We start from the raw sequence: 22,800 nt of genomic DNA on the forward strand, positions 1-22,800 counted from the left end.
GAATGCAATGATCTGATCAATAATTTGATTTCTGTTCGGACGCACAGCCAGAGAGGGATTACAGAGAGCGACTGGAAACAGTCCACTTCAGTGGCACCATTAAAGCAGGCCAGTTTAAATAGCAATGTGGGTTCTGGAGCCGGATGTTGGAAAACTGTGACTTGTGACTATAAGAATTTGATATGATTATCGCGAACCTGACCGACAGGAATGCAGCGTCCCAACCAGTTTGTTGCAGGTCTGTGTTTTGCAAGTCAGATTGTGCAACAAGGGAGAGACAAACCATCTGCAGGAAGAGTCATTTGTCTCTCACAGGGTTCCTTCATTTAACCTCACATTGAAAGAGCAGGGACCACCCCCTCTGTGTTATATCACAAAGAGGCAAAAGTAGGAAAAGCTGTGATAAGCAGGGTTTAGAGCAGCCTGCTCACGGGGATGGCTGACCTCGTTATCTGAAACTGTAGCCGTGTTTCATGTGATCGTGCTCCAACACAACAGAAGGTCAGCTTTAAACCTGCAGAACAATGACGCGCTGCGGCAGATTGATTTCACTCGGGCGTGCCGGTGAGAGACACGGTCCCCCAAGCCCTCAGGTGTTCTTCACCTGAGTCATCACAGGCATGCAGGCACACATGCTGTGATTGGACAGTTTGAACACATACAGACTTTGATTGGTTGTTCAAAAAAAGCCTCATAGTAAAAGGAAACACAAGAAACGGGAAGAAGTTAGGAAAATATTTTGACAATTTTTATGGCTTTTCAAAAACATGATTTTCATTTATTTTCTCATTTAGTATTTTAGTATTTATACAAATGTTATTTCATACAGAGAGTTTTTGTAAACATTAAAAACAGAATCATAAACCCCCCACACACACACACATATATATATATATATATATAAAATTAAAAGAAACATGTCACACAAACAGTTTACAGTGTAGAACATCATCATGTATTTACAGCGAGGCCAGTTTCCACAGCTGCTCGTGTTGTATTCAAAGACACGCGTCTCGTGTTTCAGACAACAGAGGACTCACATCTTGGTTTTAATACATTCTGTTTGTGTGTTTTCCCAAACCGGAGACGGTGAGAGATGTTTATGGCTTTCAGAAACTCAGCTACAGAGATCCAGATAAAAACCGACACAGCAGTTCCTCTAACAGCCAGCAGGGGTCCAGCAGAGAGTCAGCCCCACAGACTCCCATTAAAACTTGATAATAATGATGTTTCCAACACTGACACATAATCTTTGGATGATTACATGTCACCATTCCCATGATTGGGGGCGTGGCTGCTAGGACCGGACCCCTGCATTCATTTTTATTCCGTTATCCAATCACATGGCTTGCTATGCGGATTGATATCAGCTGATAACCCTGCGGTCTGAACGAGGTCACGTCTGTCTCTGAAAAAGCTCAAATGGTGCCGAGGCTTCACGATGAGCCCAGAATCAGAGGACGAGGTCACGGCGGCTTTGTGAAAACACACAAACTTAAACTACCAAAAAGCTTCTGATTGTGTGATCTGCAGACCTGCTATGATCTTCAGCTCCAGTTACCAAGTTTTTCCTTTTTTAATAAAGTAAACTAAATAAATACTCTTCTTACTGGAGATCAGTGCACGCACTCACACACCAGACAAACCAAACTGGTGGATCAGCTCAGAGCGCAGGACTCAGAATACTCAAACGGCTGCCTGGAAGCTGAACTTCAAATAAAACAGGGCGCGGCGTGAGTGTGCGCACAGCTGTGAATCATTTAAAACAGCTTCTGTCCAATCGTGGTTAAGAATGTCAGCACCTCCTCGAACCTCACCAAACCTTCCCTCCAAAAGTCAAAGAATGTCCCCGCCCACAAACACCCCCCCCCCCCCCCAACTCTTTAAGCCCCGTTTTCCCGTCACCTCTTCCCTGCGTGTTGAATCTTGCCCTACTCAAAGTTTCCTCCCTTTGTTTGTGTGCGCGCACTTCCACTAAACACTGCAGCAGCACTTTAACGCAGCGCTGCGACAGCCTGAAGGTAAAGCTGCAGGAGGGAGGCAGCCGGGGTTATGGAGGGACCCCTGCACTGTACCCGTGTGTGTGTGTGTGTGTGTGTGTGTGTGTTACAGCATTCATGTGTTTCCCTGTTAGTGCTTTCAGGGAGTTTGAGACCTGCTCTCTGATTGGTGGGCTGACAGCACCCCTCATTAATCACAGACTGAGCTTCCAGTTACTGCAGGTAATCAGAGTAAAAGTGAGCGCGCTCAGATCGGGCTGAGCTCCTGCTTTACACCAGCTGCTCTTTCTCTCATGTGAGTGGGACGGACAAAATATTAGAAACACCAGGCCGTGCGATGCTGTTTATCAGGAGAAGCGCCGATCGCAGCCTGCGCGATGCAGGACTGAGCGCAGACGCTTTCACTCGTGGATCGTGTGCACACCTTTGATGGGGACCGTCTGACCGGACTGTTGGCGATTTCAAAATGGAGCAGCCTGAGTAAACATCGTTCCATGTTTTATCTGAATGCCCGCGGTGGATGATGGCTGGAACAGGAACGTTATAAATGCTAAAAATAAACACTGCCAGGATAAACTGAGGTATGTGGGATCCCACGAAGCTTCCAGGGAAGCCTCTAAACCTTTACTTTAAAATGCTCTGCTGCATTTGAAATGTCCCCCATCACACAGGCCCCGCCCACCCGGTACAGACCAAGAGATAAACCAAACCGCAGCATTATTTTAACCCTGGAAACCTGAAATTTCTACATGTGTGGCCTCCTTTGTGTTTGTGATCAGCCAGGCATCACAGCTGTGTGTGTGTGTGTGTGTGTGTGTGTGTGTGTGTGTGTGTGTGTGTGTGTGCGCGCGTGCGCGCGTGCTCCTCAGGTTTCAGCAGGATAAAGAGAGTCACTCATTGTAGCTGTCAGTGCGTCAGCTTCAGCTCAGGAAGCGTCTCAGTCTCAGTTTTTCGGTGTTGTGAGTTTTGCAGAGGAGGCGGCGGTGAGACAAAGAATAAAGTTTGTTAACAGCGAGAGAAGAAGAAGAAGAAGAGAGGAGGATCCAGTGATACAGGAACATGGAGGTAAAAATAAAAAGCTCCAAAAATGTAAGAGAAGTGAAATAAAAAGCAACTTGAGCCCTGATTAAATCCATGGTTTGGGTTAAATGGTGTCTCCGCTGAGACAGGCGGCAGACAGAGGGACAGAGGGACGAGGCTTCGCAGGAAACCAGCTGGATCCGTCTGGCTGTTCCTCCGGGCTGCACAGGTGAATCATGGGAAATACAACTATGGGAACTGTAGGCCTGCGCAGAGAAAGAGAAGATGGCGTTAGCAGGAATTCTGATCTCCAGCCTTCAAATTCAAAGACAAACATGGAAGCCTGTTAGCACGAGGAGCTGAACTAGCAGACACAAATACAACAGGTCACTTCCTGTTAAAATGGAGTTCACCGACATCCTCCACACAGAGGGTCATGTGACTGTGGGGATTCACTCACCGTGCAATAATAATAATAATAATAATAATAATAATAATAATAATAATAATAATACATCTTCATTTCCTGTTTTGAACAGTGGTCAGCCTCCAATCACAGCTGAGCTCAGCGGTGCTGCTCTCCATTTCTCTGTTTTATTATTTGTTCTGCTTTTTGATTAAACTTGTGATTTTAACTGTTTCCTGTGAATGCTTTTATTTTGGTGAGCAGACCAATCATCTCACACATTTCCTTCAGGAGGAATAAATGTCATCAACACCACGGGTGCATCATCCACACACACACACACACACACACACACGGGGCTGTGTTAGCTCGAGCCGTGGGGACGGCTTTGGGAGCTGCTGCATCAGCAGCGAGCAGCCAATAGAACACAGCGTCAGGCTACAGACTGTACATAAAGGATGGCCGTGTCAGCACTGAGGATGTTATCAGGCTGGTTCTCAGCACTGATTAGCAGCTACGCTGCCTTAGTCAGCATCAGCTGGTAACGTAGCGTGCTGCAGTCAAAGCGTGCTCAGCAGCATGACATCATGACGGTTTATCCGCCTAGAAATGTTTGACTGGTCCTAAAATTGGGGATCTGTCCAATTTTCCTCTGTTCAGGTGTGAGAAACGAATCCCCACGACACACACACACACACACACACACACACACTCACACACACAAACACATGTGCGCTCACACACACAAACACACACACACACACACACACAAACACATGTGCGCTCACACACACACACACACACACACACACACACAAACACAAACACATGTGCGCTCACACACACACACACACACACACACACACACACACACACACACAAACACATGTGCGCTCACACACACTCAAACACACAAACACATGTGCGCTCACACACACTCAAACACACAAACACATGTGCGCTCACACACACTCACACAAACACATGTGCGCTCACACACACTCACACAAACACATGTGCGCTCACACACACTCACACACACACACACACACACACACACACACACACACACACACACACACACACGTGCGCGCGCGCACACACACGCGCACACACACACACACACACACACACACACGTGCGCTCACACACACACACACACACACGTGCGCTCACACACACACACACACGGCAGCAGGAGCTCCCGCTCAGACCGTCACCTGGACGCTCCTGCTGATGTCACACTGCAAAAATGTGTAAGTGTCTCTTCTTGTGTCCACAGCAGCTGCTCTCAAACACACAGCTGAGTGTGCATTACGTCACCCACAGATCAGACTTACCGGCAGCAATCAGGACGTCTTCTTTAGTACGGCGAGGTCGCACTGAAAAACACAAAGAAACAGAAAACAGTGATTAGCACTGACGGCGTGTCTCTGCAGCAGCGCGCTGACGGCGAGGAGCCGTGACCTTCAAACAAACCGTGCTGTCAGCTGAAAACGTTCAGCGTGAGATGTTCAAACACGATAACGTGTAACACGACCCAGCTGCAGTCTCCACCAGCTGCTAGCACAGTTTCTGTTTAGAGGTTAGAAAGGTGAAAGGTCAGAGAGCGCACGGCTGCTAATGTTACAACCCCGGCGTTCGTGCCTCCTCAACACTCGCATCACGGCGTCGATGGCTCGCCTGCTTCTCTACCTGCAGAGCAGCAGCCGTCATTACGCCTGACGCGCTTTAATGGCTGCTGTGATTCTGACTCAGTCTCGATAAAGATTCGTTCATCTCAGGCCAACGCTAGAGAAACAGACCGCTGGGTGACTCACACACAGCGGCTGCAGTATGAGCCCATCCTGCTATCAGATCTCACTGACCCACACACCCCACTCCCACGGTGTCCTTGGAAAACATCAGTAACAGTCATGCGACCTCAGGAGTACTCAGGGAGTCGAGATTTCTCGGAGTAAACATCAAAGAAAATACTTTTTGGTTCAATCGCTGAATCTTATCACAGAAACTCGGATACATTCGTCTGCGTCTGCTGATAAGAGCAGCCCAAACATCGGCCTTCAAAGAACTCGCTGCCTGCTGAAAACTGGCTGTTTCAAACAGTCAGGGACAGCGATGAGCTCACAGGTCAGAGGTCACGCACCGACGTTAGTGGACTTACTACTCGATGCTCGTTTTCCCCAAAAGAAAAGAGATTATTAAATAACATACATGTAATGAAATCCTGTTTAAAGGTTCAGCGTTGCTCACACAGAAGATGATTTCTGTGTTCAGCTGTGAGTAACACCTGCAGCAGGAACGAGACGAGGCTCCGTCTCTCTGGGATCTACAGACGAGTTCCTCCTTCCTCTTTCAGCCTCTCAGCACCGCTCGCTTGGGAGAACAAGCCGCACACACGCAGCTCAGCGCTGATGGACGACCTCAGGGAAACAGGAAGGAGGTGGGCAGCGTGCAGAAACCTTTGAACTGCAGGGTGATGGGAGAGACGAGCGGCGACACAAACACACAGAAGACGTGTGCAGACATGACAGCGACATTCCTGCCATTCCCCCGGCACAGGCCCCGCCCCGCTGGGCACGAGCAGCTCCCGGGATTCATTCAGAGGTGAGGAATTTTAAAACCACTGCGTTTGAAAGCTGCTACCTCCCACCGCGCTGCAGCCATCACTCGCTTTGTATCAAGCCCCCGATTGGAGTGGCCGTCAACTCCTCAGCCAATGAAAGGATGTCTAAATGTTTGATTTGAACCTTCTTTTAAAGCCGTCCGGTTTGTCACCAAACTGCATCTCAGCTGCCGCCTGTAATTATGGGAAAGTCGCGCTTTTATCTGGAGAGACGATTCATGGCGCTGCAAAATAACCACAGAGAAATGCTTAATTACAGGCTGGATTTGGAGTCAGTCAGGCTCTGCGGGAGCATCGGCTCACTGCCTGAGCCTGCAGGGCCGACCGGTCAGAGCACTCCCGGTGTTCCCCACTGTCAGGTCTATCCACGCCTGCTCTCACACGGGGAACTCCGGGTTTCATGTGAAACACGATGTTTCCTCAGCGTTGCAGCGACTGCACCTCAAGGCCACCCTGGGCAGAGATGGACGGGTTTCTGGTCTCCGACACAACGAGGTCTGTCGTTTGACATTTGTCCTCAGTGTGGGACGTTTTCATCCAAAACACCACCGGCCTCCCTCCGCAGAGTGGCAGGATGACGGGTGGTGTGTGTGGGTGGTGCCACTCTAACCTGACCTGGAAGCAGAAGTGAACGCTGAGCTGTTCCTCGTGTTCTCGCCACCCTGAACGTCAGCGCTGCACCTGCAGGACTTCAGCCTCTGCGTCGTCCAGTCCTGATCATGCATGCTTTGAGTCATGGCTGACAGAGCTGCACCCAGGGCTAGCCTCAGCTCCACCCTCAGCTCCACCCTCAGCTCCATCTCTTGACCCTAAATCTGTAAACTGAGACTACAAAACTGGACTTTCCCAAAAAATGGTTTTACTTCACAGCAAACATGTCCATCTTTGTGCAAAGTCTGTGCTAGAAGTTGCACTGTGGGTAATGTAGTCCCCAGACTGTGACAAGAACTGACAAATAAAAGCACACATCACTGATGCTCGACCTGTTCTGCTCATTTCCTCGTGTTTATTCCTGGATTCACAGCTCAGACCAATCTTGTTCTGCAGGTGGGGTGGGGGCGGGGCTTCTGAGCTCACAGTCAGAGCTGTTTTCATGAGATTACCATATTTGGCATATCAGCTCTCCATGACATCATCCAGAGCCTGGAGCAGGAAAAACTGAGATGTTTCGAGGACCTGTGTTTCACTCTCGTACCTTAGTGTAACATTACTGTGAGACTACGTGTACAACAAACTCACACTGTGCAGCGCACAAACAGCATGTTTGTGAGTTTGCACACTCGTCTGTCATCGCCAGTCTTTATCTGCTGTCACTGCCTCGCTCCATCTCTCGCTCGCTCTGGGTGTGTGTGTTTAAGATGCCTGTGTGTGATAGCTGTGTTTGTCTGAACGTACGGTTACTTCCTGTCTTTCTTGTTTTCCACTGACCGACCGCTACAGTCCCACCTACAGCTCCGGGCTCCCACCTGCCCGGCTCGGTGGCCCCGGAGCCTATAGAGACGCTCTACCATGAACCCTCTTTAACCAGGTCAACATGTCCATCGGGGTGTCACACAGCATGGAAGAGAAAGCTCATCAGAGCATGCCCAGATCCTGCTACAGACTCCCACTGACCAATCAGTAGGAGGAAATAATAATACAGATTCCTTTCAGAGAAAACCTTGTTGCTGTTACATTTATTCCTAAAGAACGAAACACCGTGAAAACTGCTTTTCCTTTCCAGGAAATCACCTCTTTAAATATTTAACATTTCATTTACGTCTCCGCCTCTTTCACCAGGGCAGAGCTAACAAAGGTGACCAGCTCCAGGATGACAATCATCCATCCACATCTCCACCGTCACAGGAAGTCATAACAGAACAAAGGCCTCCTGTCACCACATCGGAGGGGTCAGTCCTTTACCCGAGACATCAAGAGGTCCCGTCACATGACAGCGGTCTGTTAAGAAGACTGTGCTCGCGTCCGCAGAGACAAACGGGCTTCCAGCCGCCTGCAGGTGGACGAGAACAACGTCCCCCACCAGGTAATTCTGCTGCTTTCGTGTTTGTGAGATTCCTGCAGACACACTTCATACCTGTTCATTCATTCACTTCCTTGGAACTTCAGGTACCCCCCCACACACACACACACACACACACACATTTCCAAAGGTAACTTCCTGTGTTGCGTTGCTTGGTTTGGCTGCAGTGAGTAATGTGAGTGTGTGCATGCTGGAGGCTGCGTCTGTGACTCATCAGACTGTTCTTTGTTTCAGCAGCGCAGCTTCCTGCTGTGTGTCAAAATGCGATGCAATTGCATCACTCGCTCTGCTTTGGAAGAGCGTGCCGTGACTTCAACTGTAGCACCGTTTAACATATTTGTGTCTGCAGACCTGATTGTTTGCAACAGGGAAGCGTTTCCCCGATGATAGTCTGTCATAAAGTGTTCCTAAAGATACGACCGTGCTGCAGAACTCTAATGTTCTTTCTAGTCTTTACCTCCATCTTACCGGTGGAGGTGCTGCCCCCCATCTGTCGTCTAAGAAACAGCGGCTGCGGCCGGCTTGTGCAAAGGTGACAGTTACTTTTGAAATGGTGCCGAAGGGCGCGGCGGCTCTTTAATATCTGAGTAGGGTACATCTGGGAACATGTTTCAATACGCCGAGGCATGAGAGGAATGAAGTTTCCTGGGAGGTCATGGAGTGGGAGACAGCGGAGAAAAGCACAGAGCGGGGGAGTAACGTTCCTCACGCTGTTTGGACATTTGAAGCACTCTGATGGGAAAAATCAAAATAAGCAGCTGACTCTGAATCTGGAGTCTCTGGAGACTGACTCGGTGTGATCACCCAGCTTCTCCACGTTACAACACATTAGAGCGCTGCTGTGGCTCTAAAGAAACAACAGCCGTGCAAACAGAACATCTCATGAGCTACTGTCACCATGAACGACACAAACACTCTTTCACTGCTTTAAGCTGTCAGCTGCTTTGGGTCCACAGGTGGTGAATCTCACAGATATTTCTTTCTGTTTCCAGCTCCACACAAAGTGTTTTTCCCAGTTTGTTGAGGAACAACAGTATCTCAGTCATATCTCGTCAGCCAGTTAAAATCAGGAAACTACCCTCGAGTAAACAGTCTGGTTCAAACAGTTTGAGGCCAACGTTACTATCATTTTCAGCCACAGTGAGACCTGTTTTGTTGGTTTGGTTGGTTCAGCCTCGAAGCAAGGTGCCTCTCCGACTCAGCCGCTCCAACGCCTCATCCCATTGGCTGACCGACGTGCCCCCCCCCTGCATGCCCCTTTTAGATATCAGGAAGCAGGAGTACTTACGGGACTTTCTGTCGGCAGTAATGCCAGACGCCTACGACAACGAGGGCCACAGCAATGATGACAGCGATGACGATTCCAGCAATGGCTCCATCTGAGAGACCGTCCAGCGTTCCCTCCCCTGTAAAGACAGTCATTGGTAGTTTAGTATGGACATTCTCTGTGACTGTGTGTTTAAGCATGCATGACTCAGTGTGACTGTGATCTCTAAAAATCTCTAAGATAAAGGCGGAAACGCAGACCTCATTCCAACATAACAGTAAACAAGCGGCGCACCGCTACACCTCCCCGCTGCTAGCTGGCAAGACTGAAAGTGAGACTAGAGAAGAAGAAAACAGGACGAGTTTAAAAACAGTCTGATAATGTTCGGTTGGTTCAGGGTGGCGTCACCTCGTTAGTCACACTGGCCTGTCCGTGTCACTCCGTTAGATTACTCACAAATAAACAATGGAGCTGATTCAGTTCTTCTTCATAGTAACGGGACGCGATGTTATTTTGTTTGTGGATTATGACGTTTATATGCTAAGAAAATATGCAACTAGGAATATTTTTTAATCTGCTGTACACAGCTTTGACGTAGAGCATATATATACACATACATACACACATACATATGACCCTTATTGTGAAAGGCAAAGACAGGAAGAAGCCTTTTCTGCACAAAACTCCTCGACCAGTCGAAGCCGGACTGTGTCACCCTCAGCTGAAGCTAGCATTGGCTTAACATCGCCTAACATTAGCTTATTGTGCATCTGTAGTTCCCAACTTTGCCTACAAGCTTTGCTCAGGGTGCAGTTTTGTTTTCTCACAACCTGAAAATGTGAGTCACACATTATGTACCTTAATGATCACGTCTTTTAGAAAATGAAGGAAAACCTGTTTATTTTGTTTGAGCATATTAAGCTCGAACACGTAAATCCTGAATTATATCTAACAACAATAATTAGTGATGATTAAAATACAGCTGGCCTTACGTAGAAGAACTTGGTCGACGCTTTTAGGCGTCTGTAATGACCTGAAGAGTTGCACTTGCCATACTTTGCCAGCATTAAAACCTAAACGTGGGGTCATGCCATATGCAAACGACATGAACTGGTTGGGTTTCTTTGAAGCTCTGAGATGATGTCAGAGCTTCAAACAGACGTGGACGTCACGTGCCGGCAGTAAACTCTGACCTGGTGCTTCCTCATTGGTTGAAAAAACAAATATACAAACATAAACGTTCACGCCTGTAAGAATTTAAGAGGAGCGCAAAACTTCAGGCTGTCCCTGCAGGCTGTGCAGCGCTGAGGCAGTGAAGTCTGTATATTCATTGAATGATCAGTCTGGGCTGCATGACGGCGCTCACCTTGGACAGACAGGTTGTGGCTGGTGGAGGTGGTCTTGCTGGTGATGATGTTGTGTGCCTCACATGTGTACGTTCCAGCGTCTTTGTATGTTGCACTTGCAATAATGAACACCGCCGCTGTGGTTGTAGTTGCGGTGCCGTTTAACTTCCAGATGTAGTTGGCAGGAGGAACAGATGCAGCGGAGCAGGTGAGCTCCACTTGCTGATTGACTTCCACGGCTTTCCTAGCCGTTATAGTCGGTTGTTCAGGACCATCTGGACACAACATGACAACACAGCCGGTTTATCGTTTGGATTTAGGTGAAAAATGTGTCAAAATAAGAGCCTGGATATGACAGAAGTAAAACCCAAGATAAGTTATTTTTCTCCATGATTCATAATCACGAACTTGTCTTTACAGCGAACTTAATTATTAGCACGTCGGTCGTTACTCTGACTCTTTACTGATGACCATCAGCTGACAGAGCGTAACCATCCATCCATGAAATATTACGCCCTGGTAGTGAAAAAGGAAACTGTTGTGTGGACTCTGATGTTTCTACTTAAAACCAGGATGTGTGACCTCAGTAGCTGTGTAGTGTAACAGGATCAGAAAGGAGGCGACACAAAAAAAGAGAACCTGAGGTTAAAAACGATCCAAATGCCGTAAACTTCAGTTATGACCAATGTTCCCTCTAATGTTTCATGTCTGAGCGAACACACAAACTCCCTGAGCAGTACCACTGTGAGCAACAGCAGACGTGTGCACTGTGGTCACGCCAGCATCGAATCCATCCAAGTTACATGTTTATTAAAATAATCAAATCACAGCATTTACATTTCTGTTAGACGACTTTTAATTAACTGCTTCAGCCCACTGACAATGAAAATGTAAAAAAGTCTTGTTCATGACCTGCAGCATGTTAACACTATTGGAAGGAAAAATAACTTCAACTCCAATTTTGAAAACACAACTTTCTTTATTTTTCATAAAGCTCTGACTGTATGATGAGTCTGTGGTCTGGGAGAGAGTCTGTAACTCTGTCTGCAAATACAGTAAATAATGACCAATGTTGGGTAATTAATTATATAGTTACTTCTTCAAAAAAGTAACTGAGTTTTTGCAGCTGTTTACCTAAAAATGCAGCCAAGGTATTTTTAAATAAACATTTCAAACTATTTACAGAACAATCAGCTGTTCTGCATCAAATCTGATGCCACACAAATTATTTGTGCCGCTCCAAAAAATAATTTCTGTCCACTATGAGATGAAGGAGAACAACAGCCTGATACCTGCAGGCCTGACAGCAGCAGATGTGTCACTGCTGTAACTCCTGTAACACTCAGCAGTCGCCTCATTGTTCTGACACACACAACAACACTACTGACTACACTACACACTGACTACACACTAACTACACACCAACTACACACCAACTACACACCAACTACACACCAACTACACACCGACTACACACTAACTACACAAGATTTGCGCTAAACGTCTCAAACACGCCGTCACTCCTAAAACTTCCCCCATTTCTTAACAACTAGATGCCATGTTTTGATTGGTCCACATGGTACATTTTTCCACCAATAGGAAAGGCTGGGAGTTTTGGTGTCTTTGCTCGCAGGCTTTCGAGCGTTTTCCTTATAAAACGCAGTTTTTACCGTTTCTTCCCGCAGTAAATATAAACAACGACAGTATTCAGGAAGAAAAACAAACATTGCAGATATTTTATCATAACTCTGGTTTTACGTGGCCGATCAACACAATTTAAAAACTGGTATAAAGTCCACACTTTGTCCGTCAGTTGTTCCGTCTGTCCTGCTCACATCTCCAATGGTTGTACACGTTGTCATTAACGTGGCTTCACTCCACATCAGCCGCTTTGCTAAAACACCGGCACATAAGGACGCTGTCACAGCCTGTCAGCCACGCTGATTAGCTGCGTATATACGAATGTGAATCGCATCGTTGGCTGGACTGTGGGATAAGGTGGCATCGTTCTGATCCCATACGGGAGCAGCCAGTCACTGACTCACACTGCAGAACAGGATTGTTGAAGTTTTAATGTTATTTTTCACTTCAGGTTAGTTTTTTTGTGCGCAGTGCAGATTTTCTGTGCGGAGGCCGTGCCAGCAGTGCACAATTGCGCACGCGCGCAGCTTAGAGGGAACATTGGTTATGAGCAAACCTCACTTCTGATTCAGGGACATTTTTCAGTTGGCTCATGTAAAAAGGCTTTTGCAGGTGTAATTAAAGGTGGTACTACCTGATTAGAAACATATGCTCTCGATACACAGACACTGGAAGGTTACTGACAGAAGACTCTTAAATTAAGCACCGGATAGTGAAAGAACACAGTCCAAGGTATTACATCACGATATTCTTTGGAAATAACGACAGTGAATTTAAAAATGGCACGTCTTTGTTGCTGGAGCTGAGCTTACTGTCTCATATTTATACCTGCCGTGGATGGGACAGTGAGTGAGGCGTGTGCAGGACCTCTACTGTCTGACTAACACTGTGTCAAACACAGGCACATGAATGCATACAGCCCCACACACATGTTCGAGTATCTCAGCAAAGCAAACACTTACAGACGACCTGCATGTTGTAGTGGGCTTCTTTGCTGCTGACGGCGTTGCTGACCCGACAGGTGAACCTTCCGTTGTCGTCCTTCTGCAGCGGGCTGATCAGTACAGAACTTTCATCAGCGGCAAAAACCACACGAGGGCTGGAAGGCCCAAGAGGTTTACCATCTTTCAGCCAGTCTACCTTCCCCACAGTGCCCCCCGTCGCCTGGCAGCTGAGGTTTGCCGTGCTGTTGCTGGCGATGAGGACACCAGTCGGACCGATGATTTCAACACTCGAGATTCCCTCTAGGAAAATTAAAGGGAGACACAAGGATGATAACGGTCTTCCTGTGTTTATTATTCTGATTTTACTGTGATCATTCTATTTTCTGGCACATATTACATCAATTATTAAAGATACATAAAGAAGTGATCCAAAGTGCAGTAAGGACTGTAAATACAGTCAGGATAGTCCAGGTGTGAGCATGTCTGAGAAAATGACCCCACTCTGCGCCTGATTTACAACCTCGGCAGAGCAAATTCCTGAGATGCTTCTGTCTTAGGAGCGAGTTTGAAGTCTTACCGGTAACAACATGATGTTCGTTTTCTAACTTACGGTCTCGTTCAGCAGAAACAGACAATAGAGTCAGGGCGTGGCAGGCCTTTGACTGACATGCTGCAACAGCGTGAGCATGCCTTTGCCTCCGTGTCTTAGTAACGTCTGATTTCAAAAACAAAAGACGCCGATGGCCGAATGCCAAAACCTCATGAACCAGTGAGCGGCAAGCTGGATCCAACACGTCCCACAATGCAACTGCACAGGGTTTCTGATTAGAGCCACGTCGCCTGCTAAACAAACACGTTCTCACTCCACCCCTCCAGGTAGGTTGTCCTGTGATTGGGCGGTACACGACGGCTGCGGCAGCCAATTAAAGTCTGTTTTGTGAGCATCGTGACCTCTGTGGAGGTTGGAGGCTTCGACAAACTAAGAAACCTGATGCTTGAATCCTTAACTCGGACATTTAAAGCTATTAAAAATGAGCATAATTGTAGGAATTCTAAAACTTTGAACTCCGTGTACTCAAACTGACATGATCCCAAAGTAAGGGAAGAAGAAACATCCAACTGAGGGAGAAGAACGGGGCTAACCTTTCATTCTCTCTCTTGTAGTTCAGGCTCTCTTTACCGTTTGCTTTCCACTGATAAGAGCACCAACAGGCTCCGCCTCTTTTTCATCGGCCTGCCATCAGCCCTCTCAGGTGTTTCTGTTATGTTAGTTTCATCGTCTCAGTAATCTTGAGTCATTTTATGATCATTTGGGGGCTTGTCTATGATTTGAAGGCTTATAATCAATGATGTCCATTTTTAATTCACTAAGACTAACACAAGCGTGGCCTAGCAGCTGCTATAACGTTTGTGATTTTTACGCTTTAGGCTACAGTTTATCGTTTCAGCCCGCGAGAACCCTCCGTCATCAACAAAGAGAAACTCCTCAGGGCACAAACATGAAACCGGCCTCCAACCCAGCAGGTTTCTCACAGGTCTGCCAGCCCCACAGCACAGCCAGCTTGAAAACAACATCTTTGAAAAACATGAAGAAAACGAGTCCTGGGCTGTAATGACAGACGACTCACATTTTCTGTTAGCACAACGTTTCAACACCTCACAGGTGAAAACTGTGACGAAGGTCACGAGCACTTATTATGACTCATCCTTTAAAAGCCTCGGACAGAGAAAAGAGCAGGAGTCCTTCAGTCTGCCTGACTGGCTTTTATGTTCCTGGATACTCAAAATAAATAAATATATATATATATTATTTTCCAGTGTAAGAAAATCAGCACTGCTCAGTGTCAGCCATTGTTGATCTTCAAAACTGACTAGGTTACTTTTAAACATGTAACACTGTCAAAAGTGTTAATTTAACACTGGAGATTTTGCTGTGTACAATGACCCCACTCAGCCACGTCACTCACCCATAATGGTGAAGGAAACAGCCGGGGAAGGGACGCTGCGTTTGCTCTTGGGATTTTCAGCCCGACAGGTGTAGTTAGCCGCCTCCGTGTACCCTTTGATCATATCCAGAGTGAGGACGGAGCTGGAAGTCTCGATCCTCATCCCGTTATAGTACCACGTGAAGGAGGCGGGCGGCAGGGAGCTGGCCGAGCAGGTCAGGTTGAACGTGGAACCAGCCTGGATGAACTTGGGTGGATTTGCAGGCGTGATGGTGACATCATCAGGTCCGTCTGTGGAGAGGGGGAGTGCAACATGACTGTAAACAGTTTGTACTTCATCATTAAACCGACTGACAAACCAGCAGCTCTAATCGCCAAGATGGCAGCAGCAGAAACGTGATGGGTGGAGTCAGTGACTACATCCTTTCATGTGACATTAATACAGAATGACTGCAATAATTCCCTTTTACTTACTTTCCCTTATTGTTTGATAATTAGTGCTCAGAGATTATGAATGAAGTTATCTTTTCCCCACCAGTAAAACTCATCTCACCTCATCTTCATCGCTTTGTAGACCTGCAGGAATAACGAGCTAACAAATCAAGCACAGTCGTCCAGGCCTGAGACAAACTACTGCTTTAGAACAAACTCCATATGGTTGATTGTTCTCCTTTAAAACACCACAGTGAACACAGTCCAGCATATATTTGCTCGTTGTGACTCCAGCTCTACAAGAACAGCTTTTCCAGGCTTGTAGAGAAACAGATTTCGCCCCCATGGCTAACTGGGAGTTCCTTCCAGACCCGATGAAGCCGTCAGCTTCATATTAATTAATAACAGAGTTCAGCAGCAGTCGCTGTGGCTTTTCGCTGCCTCTCAGGTTAGTCATGCAGGAGTGGAAGTGTGTACACAGTGTGGTTAGCACAGCCTGAGAGGGCGCGCCGTGCAAACACACAAACACACACATGCCTGCGTGTGTGAGTAGCAATGGTCACGTCTCACCCAGCAGTGACACCTCTGTGCTTACTGAGGACTTTAAATGCCGGGGTGTGAAGGACCGACCGGGCCTGACTCATGTTTGACCTTTGTTGTGCGGCAGGTGTGGAGCTCATTCGCTCATTCAGGTGCAACGTTACAAACAATGTAAGAGTAAAGACCGGGCTAACTGTCCAACTGCCACAGCTAACAGGAAATACCTGTACAGGAATGCTAAATATGCAGGTGTCACGAAACATGCCAGCATTAAGAGTATGCATCAGAGAGCCCTGAAACAGCAGGTCCCCCTCACAGCTGAGCTCGCTCTTTGGGAAACACAAATGTGAGGGCAGCGAGCGTTTGCACGTGTAGCTGAGATAAACAGCACTGCATATATTTGATTTGTTATTATTTAAATGGAATTTGTGTAATACTAAGGTTCCACATGTCACTGTTACAGTGGGGCACTAATCAGTGGGACACCGCTAGTAAACATGTTGCATGTGTGGGGGTTCCCAGCCACAGTTGCATGGACTCCACAGTGGTAAGGCACGTTCTCTGTAGCTCCTCCCCCTGTACTAAATGATACGTTTAAATGTGGCGTTTTATTATTAGTATGAGTTCTGAGGGCTGAAGGTTCCCAAAGTGCTTTTGATTACTTTGAAAGAGGAAAATAGGAATGGAACCTGCTTCTTATCCATTAAACGCTCCTTTATGTGTTTTCACTTGTGCTAAAGGGAGGAGCTGCCAGAGGTGTGGACTCGAGTCACATGACTTGGACTCGAGTCAGACTCGAGTCATTAATTTTATGACTTTAGACTTGACTTGAAAAAATGTTGTAAGACTTGTGACTTGACTTGGACTTTTACACCAATGACTTGGGACTTGAATTGGACTTGAACCGGTTTACTTGAAAAGACTTGATATTTTACCCCAAATATAAAATTTAACTTGCATATTATATAGAGATTGAAAATGTGACGTCATTCACGGGTAGAACCGCAAAGGATTCTGGGAACTCGTGGCAAGCGGTACTAGCGCACGCAGGCTTTCAATTAAAATCAGTTATACAGCGATAAAAAGAAACACAAAAATGTCAAGAAGCTGTTGTATTATTAACTGCAATAGCCGGTCGCATGACAGCCACGGGAAGCCGACGGGTAAAGAGATCGGTTGTTATCGGATTACGTCGTTGAAGAGAAATTGTTCGAGCCATGTTTCCGAAGTAACAAAGACGCGACGGATGGCCTGGATTGCAGCCATTCAAAGAGCAAATATAACGTCCCAGAACTCTCCAGCTCACAGGTTAGTCTGCTCCAAGCATTTACACGAAGGTCAGTGTTTTTTAGTACTTAATACGTCATTTTCATAACATAATTAGTGATATAGGTTACAAGCAAGTCTGGCGCTGAACAGAAATTGTGGCGCTATGCTCCTGTGTTTATTGTGCATAAATAGTGAATTGTCCTGACACAATATTGCGTTTCGCTTCTGTTATTATGGTACATTGACAAAAACATATACTTTTATTCACAGGATAAAACAGTTGTTTTGTATCACTAATTGCCCAGTGCGATTACAGCATACAGTATTATTGTCACTGCTACATTTCTGTGATGCTACCAGAAATTATTTCCACTACTAATTAATTACCGTTGAGCTCAAAGGTCCTATTAATAAACGGTTAAGGAATGTGTATTTATGGAGACAATTTGTGAGACTGGTAAACTTATGATACGTACGATGGTCTTTCGTTCTACACGGTGCATTTCAAGGTCCTGTACCCATCCGTCGGTAAACTGTACCTGGGCTTGTTGCAGTGACCTGAAGTTACTAAACTTCACGAGTGTATGCACTCACTCCAAGAACCGTATGATTATAAATATGCATATAAATATGCTACGATGAGATAGCTGACTTCATCTAACTAGCAAATGTTTTCAAGGCTACGTTGGTGATTCAGTTTTTTTTAATATGTATGATATTTTTGTCATGCGATTTTAAAGCTGGTCCTACAACCGCATCCAAGAATAACATGCAGCTTATCTCAGAACTGTCGGTGAAAATTATTCTTGGAGCTAGGTTTAATTGAGCTGCATTTTAAAGAGGTGCAATTTCACAATTTGTGTATATTTTCTAAGTTCACTATTTTGTCATGTGTTGAGAAAAACACAGATTTTAAAATTACATGGTCTAATATTTACATTTAGCATAACTGCAACATTATTTTTTCGTTTTTTTTTAAAGACTCGAAAGGACTTGAAATTCAAAGTTTCAGACTTGTGACTTTACTTGGACTTTTACACCAGTGACTTGAGACTCGACTCTGACTTGCCTGACATTACTTAAGACTTGACTTGAGACTTGAGGATAAAGACTTGAGACTTACTTGAGACTTGCAAAACAATGACTTGGTCCCACCTCTGGGAGCTGCTGCTGTGTGGGTCCACTGATGTTGCTGCTGCTGCATTATATCTTTTATAATGTAAAGCCAGTTTTGCAACCAATTCCTGTTTGTAATCACAACGCAGTCTGCCATTAGATATCTGCTCCAGGGCGGTGATGAGCGCGCAGTCGTTAAATGACGACGGCTCATCTTTCAGAAAACTGCAGTCGGGACTTTTGTGGCAATCTGCCAAACTAGAATTTGTGTTAATCTGTGTTTTGATGCGAGGTCGGTGATAGACGGGAGGTCACGAGATGAGCGGGAAAATAAGCCCACGGCTTTCATGTCACGACACGTCAGCAGCCGAGGACGTCTTTCCAAGAAAACTGCAGTTTTTGTGGAACAGCAGGTGTGTATTACAGTTCCAGTTTCCCCCTCTGGGGACAAAAACACCTCCTTACACGTCCAACGCTCGCTGACTTCCACGGCCAGCTTCCAGCTTTCTAAGAGCTGAGCACAGACCTGACGGGGCTGAGCAGCTGAAACCGTCTGCTGCGAGGATGCAACCTCAGCCGTGCTTCCACATCTGCAGAAACTCGGCGGATTCTCTGCTACACTTCCTGTTGCGTTTGCTGCATGTCTGCCGAGTAACACCCAGACTAAAAGCCTCTGGTATTGTGCTCTGAACGGTGTCATGCAGTCCGGCTGCAGTACTTACAGTAGACGGTGAGGTTGAAAGGGGTGGTGGTAGATTTCGTTGTCAGCGAGTTAGATGCTGTGCAGTAGATCGGACCCACCAGGTCCGTCCTCAGAACATTTTTGATGGTCAGCACGCTGGACGAGTTCGTCTGCGATACAAACCCGAGGACAGAAGACAAACAATGAGGATGACTCAGGTAGAAGTGAAACACCGACCCAAAGATTCACATCAAACAACGCAGAAACAATCAGGGTTGAACTGACCTTTATCTCTGTGATGCGCGTGCCGTCGACCACGATGGGCACGCTGCCGTTGATCCATTTGAAGCTGAGCGAGGAGCCTATAGCGCTGCAGGTAAGAATCACAGTGCTGTTGTATTCAATGGCATCAGGGACGTTGGACTTGATGTCCATGTTGGAGACGGGCTCTGCAGGGAGGAACCAACACAGCAGCAGAGGACAGCATGAGCACAAACGTTCTTTCTGATTTTTTAAGGATTTTTCTCCTCGCAGCTTCCAAGAATGAATTGTTATTTTACATTTTGTCCTTTCTCTGAATACTCCACACCTTTTTGTCTGGCAGAAATGAGCTAAACACACCCAGCTACATCGTTTCTCCTTTGAATGAGGGCCTTATGGACGGTGCAGAAGCAGATTAAGCACTGCTGGATTGTTGGTTTAAGGCCAACGTTTGCATCACCTCCTCGTTTGTAGATGATGACTAACCAAGTAAGCATCGCCATAAAAGCTGAGCAGAGTTAAAGCAGCCTCTGTGTGCGAGTTAGAGCAGGTTGGGGATCTCAGCGAGGTCTACTAGCACTGCCTGCTGCCTTTGGCTCTCAGAGAGGGGAGGCCGACTCAGAGGACAAACATAAAACATTACTTCCTTTTCTAATTGGTTGTGAAGGACACAGGTTTGATTGGGTCGAGCCTGCTCAGGCCTTGCACTAGTTTGGGACTGTGTCAGGGTGTGTTAAGGCGAATATTTCCACAGATTAAAATTAATCAGCATCTTTATTTGTGAAATCCTACTACAAATGAGCAGCCAGCGGCGCAGGCCGGCTTCTCTTCATACAATTGTGCTCTGAAATCGTGATGAAGACGAAAGAGAAACAGAAGCAACCGGCTCGACTCGTTTGCAGTAATCCTGGAGCTACTGTTCACTGGTGATTAAGCAACAGTGGGTGTGTGGGAACGCAAAGGAGTGGAAACCAGTCGGCCTTCAGGAGCTTCACACCATCGCTACTTTGAGATTACTGTTCTAGGATAGCTTGGCTGATAACAGATAAGCTGACTGATCCACAGGAACATTAAAGATCCACTCTGGTGCAAAGAGAGTCAGTGGGTGTGGATATTTGAATTTGTGTAATTACTCCAGAAACTGCTTTACTGATTTTATCAGGCAACAAAACCAGCACATGATATAGATCCATAATAACTAGAGTATTATTGGTCACCAGAGGTACAGGAGACAGAGAGACATGAGGGCACAGCCAACATGAAGGAAGCTGTTTGTGTTTCTCTGATTTCACTGGTGATTCTACACATGCAGCTTTTATGTCCCCGTAACAGCAATCAAGTTAGTCTTCTCTAACGTGACCTCCAAAATAAGAGCCTGTAGGCATGCTGGCAGGCTGAGTGGCAGGATGTTCCTGTTGGAGGTTTGTCATAGTTACAGCCAGCTCATCACATCACCTAATGATGCTGCTACTTTACAATCTAGCGCACAGATCAGTATGAAGCCAAGCTCTCTAAGCCAGCCCACAGCTGCTGCTGCACCTGCAAGCTGCTTTGTAACCCACCTCCACTCACAACAGAGCTCCAGCCATGAGGAGAACATCAAGCATCCACCACACATCCACACTGTCTGTGCACCACACACTCTGCTCCTTCTTGTTATCACATCCTCATCATCGAGCAGCTGCAGAGCAACACGAGCAGCGCTGCTGTGGTGACTGTCAGCCTTACTCTCCTCCTTATGCTGGTTTGGGTCTCCAGCAGCTGCTGAAGGACACACCTTGTTTTTGAATGTGAGGTCAGAGCATCAGAGCTGACACACACACACACACACACACACACACACACACACACACACACACACACGTGTTTTCACATCTTCGTGGGGACGTCTAACTGACCTAATGCTCTCCCCAGCCCCTGACCCTAACCCTGGGCCTAAACCATAACCTAACTGTAACCCTGACACTCAAATCACGCAGCTGAGTACACACGGCCACACTGACTGGAAGGTGCAGCGTCACGAGCCACGCCCTCACACACTGCTGGTTATTTGAAATGAACAGAGTTGTAAAGGAGCTCGCGCACCGGCAGTGTCGCGTTCACCTGTGACAAAGCAAACTTTTCCTCCTCCAGACTGCAGGGATAAGCAGGCGTGGCTCGCAGCTAAATCCCAACCAAACTGAATTTAGAAAAGTGGGCATTTTACGGGCAGCTGTCCCGTGGGTACGTTATAAGCCCCAAACTACACGAAGACACTTTCTGTATTTAATAATCGCGCCAGCACTGCTGGGTTGTTGGTTCGAAGCGACTAATGAAACACAGGGAGGAGGTGGTCACGTACAGCAGTCTGTTCCTCACCGTGATCAGCTCCGCACTGCTGCAGTCTCACAAGCTTCCATTTGTCTGAAGCCACACCTCTGCAGGTAACCGCACAGGTATGGCACACATTACTACTCACCGACCACCTGAAGTTTAGTCTCTCCGGCTAGAGTGGTATTAGGTGTTATCACAGTGACGGTATAGTCCCCGCTGTCCCCAGGCTTCAGGGCGGACAGGGTCAAGGAGCCGTCGGTGGGGTTAAGCGAAACTCTCCCCGTGTAAGCTGCAGTCACTCTCAAATTTCCACCAACAAATGTAGCCACATCATTTAGGTTATTGAAAATCCAGGTTATGACGTCGAGGTTCTGGCTTGTAATCGTAGTTTTCAGGGTGACATTTCCCCCCACAAGTGCAGACACGGGACCTTCGGGCAGAATGCCGTGCCCCACGCAGCATCCTGCAGAGAACAGCCCACAGAGGCACATTAGACAATAATAATAATAATAATAACGAGAGTCAGGGAGAACATGTGCACACAGTAAAACTACGAAAAGCTCATGAAGCAGCGGAGCGCACGGAGCGCTCGGAGCTTAATCCTCTCACCGAGCAGCGGCAGCAGGAGCAGGAGCGACTTCAGGGAGAGCGGATCCATCCGGACGGTTCAAGTGTTCCCAGCAGAGAGAGACACGGAGGAGACGCGGCAGTACCTGCTGCTGTTAGAGGGATACACCCAAAGGTGAACGCGCACACGCAGACTCCCTATTTATATGCAGCCCGCCCTGCGTCACTCTTCCTGTTTCTTAAAGAGTTTAGATTTAAACCCTCCCACCTCCGCGCTCAGGTGCACCCCCCCCCCCACACACACCTTACCTCTGAGACCACCGAGCGCGGTCTTCTGCTCGTCCCCCGGCCCCCTGTGCTCACGGTGTGTCTTTACTTTGGGGGTTCTTGTGTTTGTTTCTGGT

At 47.0% G+C, this 22,800-nt stretch overlaps 1 protein-coding gene across 2 annotated transcripts; it reads right to left on the reverse strand.

The window, feature by feature from the left end:
- Positions 1-726: 726 nt before the first annotated feature.
- On the reverse strand, positions 727-22,616 carry LOC309699039 (cell adhesion molecule CEACAM5-like; the record flags this gene model as incomplete). Of its 2 annotated transcripts, XM_082521888.1 has the most annotated exons (10): positions 22,439-22,615; positions 21,975-22,292; positions 19,541-19,704; positions 19,296-19,425; positions 15,238-15,507; positions 13,289-13,570; positions 10,706-10,960; positions 9,361-9,478; positions 4,767-4,808; positions 727-3,286 (listed from the first exon to the last, which is right to left on the reverse strand). In XM_082521888.1, the coding sequence occupies exons 1-9, from the start codon at positions 22,485-22,487 to the stop codon at positions 4,790-4,792; spliced, it is 1,605 nt and encodes a 534-aa protein (XP_082378014.1). In that variant the 5' UTR covers positions 22,488-22,615. The 2 variants fall into 2 exon arrangements, with proteins under 2 accessions (XP_082378014.1, XP_082378015.1); XM_082521889.1 differs by lacking the exons at positions 727-3,286; positions 4,767-4,808 and having other exon boundaries at positions 9,357-9,478; positions 22,439-22,616.
- Between the last annotated feature and the right edge of the window lie 184 nt (positions 22,617-22,800).

This window comes from Aulonocara stuartgranti (genome assembly GCF_965226115.1).
Source record: "Aulonocara stuartgranti genome assembly, chromosome: 22".
In the NCBI taxonomy this organism is placed as follows: domain Eukaryota; kingdom Metazoa; phylum Chordata; class Actinopteri; order Cichliformes; family Cichlidae; genus Aulonocara; species Aulonocara stuartgranti.